Source organism: Uranotaenia lowii, chromosome 3 (genome assembly GCF_029784155.1).
Source record: "Uranotaenia lowii strain MFRU-FL chromosome 3, ASM2978415v1, whole genome shotgun sequence".
Taxonomy (NCBI): Eukaryota; Metazoa; Arthropoda; class Insecta; order Diptera; family Culicidae; genus Uranotaenia; species Uranotaenia lowii.
The window spans coordinates 322,466,994-322,476,303 of NC_073693.1; the positions used below are offsets into that span (position 1 = coordinate 322,466,994).

A 9,310-nucleotide genomic window follows, 5' to 3' on the forward strand; every position below is an offset into this window, starting at 1 on the left:
TCGTAACCTTTTGGACACTGTTCATCGTAGAGTCACGCAAGCTCGTGGTTCATCCTTAGCCTCCACACTCTGTTCTGCTGCACGCCGTTAAAGATGGTTTTTAACACTCGTCGCTCGAATACTCCGAGTGTGCGCAGGTGTTCCTCGAGCAATATCCGAGGACAACCGATCTAATGAGAGTCATGTACAGGTTACACTTCATGCGAGAGCTAAGTCTGTTGCTTGTGGAGTCCATAGCAGACACGACTTCCACTGATCATTCGCCGCCGGATCTCACGGCTGGTATCATGGTCTGCGGTCACCAGTGAGCCGAGATCGATAAAGTCTCCGACTATCTCCAGCTAGTTGCCGTCGATCGTGACCTTTTTATTACTGGACAAGCGGGCTCGGTCGGTCTCGGATCCGCAGGCCAGCATATACTTCGTCTTGGGCGTATTAATCATCAACCCAATCCTTCCAGCTTCGTGTTTCAGTTTGCGGAAGATTTCCCCCACCGCCGCAGATGATCTTTCGACTATATATAAGTCGTCGGCAAAGCAAATAAGTTGACTGGATCTTTTGAAAATCGTGCCCCATATTTCGCCCGCTGCTTGTCGAATAACACCTTCTAGCGACGCGTTGAACATCTAGCAGGGTAGACTATCGCCTTGTCGAAGCCCTCTGCGCGATTCGAATGAACTCGACAGTTCACCCGAATTCCGCACACAGCACTGCGTTCCATCCATCGTTGCCTTGATCAGTCTAGTCAGCTTACCGGATAAGTCGTGTCCATGATTTTCCATAGCTCGTCTCAGTCGATCGTGTCGTATGCAGAGGTGTTCACGGCTCTTTAAACCAGTCGTTCCGTCCAGCTCGTTCCACTTACCCGATGACGTTCTCCGCAACGCTGTTGATGGTTGTCTTGATGGTATTCCAACAGTTCACGGGAGAGGCTTCGTCGAGCTCGCCCTCTGCCGGCAGCGCTGTTTCAAGCAATTGCGCTTAGTCTGCCGCGACCTCCGGTTGCTTTAGTTGTGCGATATTTTACCGAGGCGGGCGTCGGTTTCGTATGTTATTCACTACGGAGAGATTTGAGGAGCGCATGTTCACCATCACCAGATAGTGGTCTGACTCGATGTTTGCGCCAAGACAGGATCTGACATCGATTATGTCCGAGGAGTGCCAGCCGTCTATCAAAAAGTGGGTTTTATATTGATTCTTCTGTTTTTTTTTGCACTGAGAAAAGTTGATTTTCTTGAAAGATCGAAACAAACCCTGTTTTACAATGTTTTCATCCCTTATCCACAGATTAGTTTTCATCGTTAAACCAATTCTCACTTATTCTGGCAGTTGAAAACCCTATTTTCGTTTTTTTCATGAATATTTTAAAGTTCACGATAACTTGAGATGTAAGTCAAGCATAAAGATCGAAAACGAGCTTCATGCTTGAACCGTTCTAGAAATATTACACAAAATATTTTTTTGGAAAGCTTATCATTTTGAAATTGACACCGAACAGAATACCACAGCTGAAGAAAAAACAAATTGGTTCCCCTCTAACCGAAGACAGTAACGACGTCAAATTATGGCATCGGGTTTAGCTGGAAATATTTTTCAATCCAAATTTCCTTATCAGGTGGAAAAAAGTGGATCCGCATGTACAGAGAAAACCATGCGCTTCACTCCGTCAAAATGAAGGTACAGACAGCACAGAGGGTATATTTTACGAAGCTGTTCACTTCCAACATGTAAGTAAATATGTATACGTTGAAGGCATGAAGGCAAAATAAAAATAGAAGAAAAAAAACTTTCCCCATAACACGCCAGGGCAGGGCGCACAGAAGGAAAAGGTTACATCCCAGTCCCAAATTTGCATAAGGCAGGATCGCAGCGGCAGGATCAACACGTTGCAGATAAACGTTTTGATGGATACCTACATGTGAATTTGGGTGAGCTGAAGCTGTGGAGCCTTGTCAGTGCCAAACCAAGCCAAACCCCAAAAGCAACGCCGCAGCTTCAGGAGGTAAATTGTTGTTGTTGTTGGCATCATTGGGGACGTGCGGGAGGTTTTTTCGGTCCTCGGGAGGCTTATTAGGGAATTTGTCGGAAAATTTATGGTAAGCATTTTGTTAGCGTCGTCGGCGCTTTTATGGACTGGAACAATTTGAGTAACTTTCGTTATTGGATTCCGAAAGTTCAATATTCGCGCGCTATAAAATGAAGTTACATGGACAAGAATGAAGAAGAAAAACAGCTAAATTTCCATTACACACCCTCGCACATACCGCACCCACATTACGGGTGCCCGATTTCCTGGACAGTATAGAGCCTGTACTAAATTATTTTAGGTGTCACAGTTGTGAAATTTATGGACATGCAAATTTATTCCCGTATGTGCCGAATTCAAATATGCGAAAAAATGATAGGAGCGGAAAAATAACCACTGCCCATGACTAGGACCCGAATGGGAATCGTTGAAATAAAAATCGGTCGTTACTGGTTGTGCTTTTTTTTTTTGGGGCCAGTTTGGTGGGAGCCACCATGTGCTTTCTGATGTCGTAATCTGGCACCCAAAATCAAATAGGTGAGCTTATTTTGCTGTTGGAGTTAACTATCTTAGATACTCACTAAGAGTATGGGTTACTTCTATCCGTTTGTAACCAACTATCAATAAAAATTTGAAATTAATTAAATATTTTTCATTCAGACCTGAACTTGAAAAATATCGTAATTTTTTAGCTATTCTCACATAATTAATAACAACACTCCAGCATGATTGGTCGGAGTTTAGGATGGTCTTTATTTAACAATTTTCTTGGAACTTAGCTCCTACCGACCTCCTACTTCCTCCTATCCTACCCTGTCTGGATTTTGCCCGAATGTTTTTAATTAATTTGAAAAATCAAAGTAAAATTCAAATTGCTTTATAACAATTATGTATTTAATTTGCGTCCAAAACATTTTTTTAACAAAGTTTATCCCAATGTACTGGCTGATGTGTTTTGATGAAAAAAAAAAACAACTGTTCGAGGTTCTCTCTTCTTTATTTTAATTGAAGAAATCCCAAATTTGAATTGAAGAAATCCCAAATGGATATTGCCCAGATTTTGGGTCGTATACTTTGAAATGCCCGGATTTTGCAAGGTTTATAAATAAAGTAATCCGGATTTGTCTTGCTCGGATAAATGCGAAAAAATACCTGGTGAGCTAAGATTTGAATCATTTCCGATGTTCTGGTTCCATTTTTTTATACAAATCTAAATATGTTACCTGAACCGGATTGTGGAATATCCTTCCAGTTTATTACTCTTGTTTTTGAGGTCGGTTCATAATTGGGATGAAATCCTGATTCAAATCATGGTTTTGCATTTAAAATCAATGAAAATAAAGGGTGATACGGTCAAAATTTGGTCAAGGGAAAACGCGTGTTAATCGGTGAAATAGTTTATTTTTAAAATCAAATTAAATTTCTTTTTCAATTTTAATTAGTATAATATTCAGGAAAAATATTCAGTTAGGCTTCCGCTTTTCCAAATCCGAATTGCCGGGCCTTACCCCTGCCATCAGATTTTGTACAGCCACCTTGTCCACCTTCTTCGCCGCAGAAAGCCAGTTTGCCTTGAACTGCTTCTCGTCCTTAGCAGTTTTTTTGGTCTTCTTTAGGTTCCGCTTGACAACAGCCCAGTATTTCTCAATTGGGCGGAGCTCTGGCGTGTTGGGAGGATTCTTGTCCTTGGGAACCACCTGCACGTTGTTGGCGGCGTACCACTCCATGGCCTTTTAACCGTAATGGCAAGATGCCAAATCCGGCCAAAACAGTACGAAACAACCGTGTTTCTTCAGGAAAGGCAGCAAATGTTTATTCAAACACTCTTTCACGTAAATTTCTTGGTTGACAGTCCCGGAAGCTATGAAAATGCTGCTTTTCAAGCCACTGGTACAGATGGCCTTTGCCAAACCAGATATTTCTTCGCGAACTTTGACAGTTTCATGTGCTTGAAAATATCTGCTACTTTCCCCTTCCTTTTGCCGTATAAAACTCCTGTCCCGGAAGCTGCTTGTAGTCGGCTTTGACGTAGGTTTCGTCGTCCATTACCACGCAGTCAAACTTCGTCAGCATTGTCGTGTACAGCCTCCGGGATCGTGCTTTGGCCGTTTTTTTTTTGTTTATCATCGCGATTTGGAGTCACTACCTTCTTGTAAGTCGATAGTCCGGCTCGGTTTTTTGGCTCGATGCACGGTTGTAGACGATACACCCAGCTTATTTGCGGCATCTCGGAGAGAGAGGTTAGGGTTTCGCTTGAAACTACCGGCAACTCTCTTTGTCGTCTCAGCGGCTTCCGGTTTTAGATCTCCCCCCGATCCAGACTTCCTGGCTGTCGACAAACGTTCCCCAAACACTTTAATTACATTTGTAACGGTTGATTTGGCAAGTTTTAGCGATTTTGCCAGCTCTGCGTGTGAGTAGCTCGGATTTTTGCGATGCGCGAGCAAAATTTTGATACACTGCTCTTCTTCCTTGGACGGCATTTTGACAACTGAAGAGTGAATTCCAAAATCAAAATAGGAGCAACATTCTAAACACACACCTTCAAAATGAGGGGTGTTCAGGTTTTTAAATGCAAAATTGAAAGAAATACGTCAAGTTAATATTGACCAAATTTTGACCGTATCACCCTTTATTTCCAGAATTCAAATCTCTACCTCAACCGATCGAAGGAAGGAGTTTTACTACAAAGAAATCTCTCCACTAGCGTGTGGAGCTGTCAAACTTGATGATCAGAAAAAGGAATCGCCTAACATTTCATAAGGGTGAAACCAGCAGTTGACTCAAATCGAGAAAAACGTGTTTGAGATTTCGGAACATCTAATAAAAATCTTTTAAAAACACATACACTTTTTGTTCAAAAAACTAATGCTTAATATTCACTTAATGTTTGTTGATTATCAAAATTTGTATTAATTTTTGGGTTTTGGAATACAGTATTTAATGCAAAAGGTTTAGGCATTAGGAAAGAATTAGGATTTTTTTAAAGCATTGGTAAACTTTTTCATCAAAGTTAAATTTTGCACAGTCTATTATAATTAGGGGGTGGGAGCAGTAGAATTTTGGCATTTAAAAACCTCCATATACATAGCTATCGAAATACCTACCTAACCTAAGGGTCCAGCGCCGATTGACCGGCGCATAGGGCTGAGATAAAAGATCTCCACTGCTGGCGATCCGGACCCAGCGTCTTCACTTGCTGCCAGCCAAGGTTCTCGTCAACTGTGCGGATTTCAGCGGCTAGACTTCGCCGCCACGAGCTTTTGGGCCTGCCTCTTCTTCGATGCCCATCTGGATTCCAGTCAAGCGCCTCTCTGCAAATCTCGTTTTCATCTCTTCGCAGCGTGTGCCCAATCCATCTCCACTTACGTTCCCGAATCTAGATTTCTAGCGCCTTTTGATGACACCGGCGATGAAGTTCAACGTTTGAGATCCAGTTGCCAGGCCACCAAGCGCGGATGATGTTCCGCAGGCAGCGATTCACAAAAACTTGCAGTTTTCGCGTCGTCACCGCATATGTGCACCAAGTTTCACACCCGTACAGCAATACGGATTTGAAGTTTGAGTTGAAGATTCGGATCTTAGTTCGTAGAGAGATCTGGCGTGACCGCCAGATGTTTCGGAGACTCGCCATCAGGCGTAATCTGGCTACCAAGATACTGGAAGCACTCCACTGTCTCAACCTGTTGTCCAGCTACCACGAAATTGGAACGATTTTCTGTATTGATTTCCATCGACTTGGTCTTTCCGACATTGATTTTGAGACCTGCTGCCTTGGAGCTTTCGGTGAGGTCGTCGAGTTTGCTCTGCATGTCTTGTTGTGTTTGGGCGAGCCAAACAATATCGTCTGCCAGGTCAAGGTCGTTCAGTTGCTCCATGGTTGAAGGATTCCACGGCAATCCTCGGTTTGGTCTACAGTCAATCGATCCAGTCAAGATCTCATCCATTACGATGAGAAAAAGCAGCGGTGACAAAATACATCCTTGTCTCACTCCAGCAGTTACCGGGATTGGTTCGGACAAGACACCGTCGTGCAAGACCTTGCACGAAAATGCCTCGTACTGTGCTTCGATGAGATGGACTAGTTTCTCTGGGACCCCTCGTCGTCTAAGAGCAGCCCAGATGTTTTCGTGGTTCAGTCGGTCAAATGCTTTTTCGAAATCAACGAACACCAGCAGAAGAGAGTCCTGGAATTCGTTGATTTGTTCCAGTATTATTCGTAGCGTTGTGATGTGGTCCACACATGATCGTCCGGATCGGAATCCAGCTTGTTGCCGTCGGAGTGTAGCGTCGATTTTCTCCTGGATCCTGTTCAGGATCACTTTGCAGAGTACTTTGAGGGTTGTACAGATCAAAGTTATGCCACGCCAGTTACCGCACTCTGTTAGTTCTCCTTTCTTTGGGACCTTTACGAGGATACCCTGCATCCAGTCGGCCGGGAATGTTGCAGTATCCCAAATGTCAGCGAAAAGACGGTGCAACATTTGTGCTGACAAGGCAGGGTCGGCTTTGAGCATTTCAGCAGGAATGCAATCGATTCCAGGCGCTTTGTTGGATTTCATGTTTTTGATTGTCGTTTCTATTTCAGCCAGCGAAGGCGCTTCCGAGTTGACGCCATTTATGCGACTTACTGTGGGCGCCTCGAGCTGCGGGTTCTGTTGGCCATTGCTATTTGTAACTCGGAAAAATTGTTCAAAATGCTCAGTCCAACGCTTGAGCTGATCTGTTCGATCTGTCAGCAGCTGACCTGCTCGGTCTTTCAGCGGCATTCTTGCATTAGTCTTTGCACCACTAAGGCGGCGAGAAATATCATATAATAATCGGATATCGCCAATGGCGGCGGCTTTTTCTCCCTCTTCAGCTAGGGAGTTTGTCCAGGCTCTCTTGTCTCGTCTACAAGCTCGTTTAACTGCCTTCTCCAGCTCCGCATATCGTAAGCGGGCGGCTGCTTTGGCTGACCCGGTACATGCCTGCTCGATTCCGACTTTCGCCTTTCTCCGATCATCGATCATCCTCCAGGTTTCATCCGACATCCATTCACTTCTTCTTCCACGAACTTTACCGAGAGTACCATGGCTCGTCGTGATAAAAGCATTCTTGATTCCACACCACTGTTCTTCGACTGTTCCGTCTGTCGGCAACTCCAAGGCTCGGGATTCTAGCTGTTCAACGTATGCCCTTTTCACCTCTGGATTCTCCAACCGGCGGACGTCGTATCGACACCCGACTTTCTCCTCGCGCCGTTGGACACGCGCAACTCTCAGTCGTATCTCGCCAAGGACGAGGTGATGGTCAGATGCAATGTCTGCGCTTCGTTTGTTGCGGACATCAAGAAGGCTCCTTCTCCATTTTCGACTGATGCAGATGTGGTCAATTTGATTTTCTGTTCGGCCATCTCGGGATACCCAAGTGACCTTATGTGATGGTCGATGGGGGAAGAGCGATCCACCGATCACCATGTTTTTGTTGCCACAAAATTCTACAAACAGCTCTCCGTTTTCGCTCATCTGTCCTAGGCCATGGCGCCCCATGATGCGCTCAAAGTCCTGATTATCGGAGCGAATCTTTGCGTTGAAGTCGCCTAAGTGGATTTGAATGTCACCCTTCGGAATTCTCTCAACCACGCTGTTCAATTGACTGTAAAACTGCTCTTTCTCCTGCAAATCGGCAACGTCAGTTGGCGCATAACACTGGACCATTGTAAGGTTTCTAACCCGTGTTCTGAATCTGGCTACGATTATTCTTTCGTTTATCGGTTCCCATCTTATGAGGGCCGCATGGGCCTGCGGGCTTAACAGGAAACCAACTCCTCGTTCCCGAGTAGCATGTTCTCCTCGTATGCCAGAGTAAAGCAGTACTTGCCCGGACTGTGTCTTGTGTTCTCCAGTGTTAGGCAAACGGACTTCGCTCAGTCCCAATATCTCTAGCTTGAGGCGGCTAGCTTCTCTAGCAAGTTGAGCCAGCTTTCCTGGCTGGGCAAGGGTCAAAACATTCCAAGTTCCAATTCTAGTCCATGTTTTCATGCTAAAAGTCGTTGCCAAAGTTCCAATTCGGCTGGCGGGAGCCGCATTTCATAAATTCAGCCGCCGCTGACCTGGAGAACAGACGCTCGATTTTTGTTGCACGCCGCCCCTGACCTGGGGAACAGACGCGTGCGGCCACCTTCTCAGTCTGCATGCGACCAAAGCATCCACCGGGGTTGGGTACCCGATCTCCGCTTAGGTTACTCGCACCCCAGCCGGCACCGCGGGGAGGTAGAGATAGGAGTTGTGAATAAGAGGTGATATGACCACTATGGGGTCTCGAGTTGCACATTATCCACCGTTTACCAGCCTAACGAAATGAACTTAGAAAAACTGACTTTCTGCCAAATGAAATGAATCCCGGTTCTTGGATAGGGACTTACATTGAAAAAACGCCTTCAAATGTGTTCCAATTGAAATCACTATTAATCTTAAATCACTACTTCTATCAAACGGCTTTTTTTTTGAATGGGTATCACAGTGTTTTTTAAATAGTACGAACTTCATTAGCTCCTGTAAACCTGGTTAAAAAAAATTCTGAGTAAGTTACAAAGCAAGGCTAAATTCTAATATTCCAACCTTTGGGTGCAACATAATTCGATGCCCAATTGGACTCACCCCCCAATAGCGCTGCTCGGACCGATAGTCCTAAATGGAGCACCCTTTACCGAGAGCAATAAATCCCTAGCCGAAAAAAGGGCACATAGAAGCACTTTGAACTCCATGCTATTCTATGCTCGTAACGGACTGCAGATTTATTTCACATGAGTGCTTAGCGGAATAAATAGAGGAAAATTGTGATCGGGTGTTACTGCTTACAATTTTACGATTTTTTTTCCACTCGGTACATGTTTCCTGGTTCTATTGGTTGGTTTTTTTTTCTCGCCTTGTTTGGTTCGGGTTCGTTGCTCTTCCCATATCGGTTCAGGCCAGGCTTTTGGCTAGCGCTAGAGAGTGATTTTTTCCCGCCTCTGCCTTTGCCGTGTGGGTGTTGCTTATGTGCAATTAAGGGAAAAGCTAATCTTATGATTTAACGTTCTCCGGGTCAGTTTGTTACCGACTCGTTTTTTTTTTCGCGACTCACTTCACATAGATCTTTTTCCGGGTATTTATTTATGTTGGCTGCGAGGCGGATACGTGTTTATTGAATGCTAGTTCGTTTTTTTTTTGTTCAATGATTGCTCCGAATTCCTAGAAGCAAGAAATCAAACGTTTTCCCGGGAGAAAAAATGCTATTATTTAATGAAAAGTCGAACTGCCT

The 9,310-nt window shown here is 44.5% G+C and overlaps 2 protein-coding genes across 2 annotated transcripts in view; one reads left to right on the forward strand and one right to left on the reverse strand.

The window, feature by feature from the left end:
• LOC129751284 (galactosylgalactosylxylosylprotein 3-beta-glucuronosyltransferase P-like) overlaps window positions 1-9,310 on the forward strand; it is a 319,836-nt gene that overhangs the window by 117,692 nt on the left and 192,834 nt on the right. The gene's annotated exons all lie outside the window — the stretch shown is intronic.
• The window catches only part of LOC129753798 (uncharacterized), a 10,573-nt gene continuing 1,889 nt past the window's right edge, over window positions 627-9,310 (reverse strand). Inside the window, exons 3-4 of the mRNA XM_055749647.1 lie at window positions 1,975-2,066; window positions 627-900 (exon numbers count right to left, since the gene is read on the reverse strand). Coding sequence (XP_055605622.1) covers window positions 627-900; window positions 1,975-2,066 — 366 coding nt within the window. The remainder of the gene's footprint in view (window positions 901-1,974; window positions 2,067-9,310) is intronic.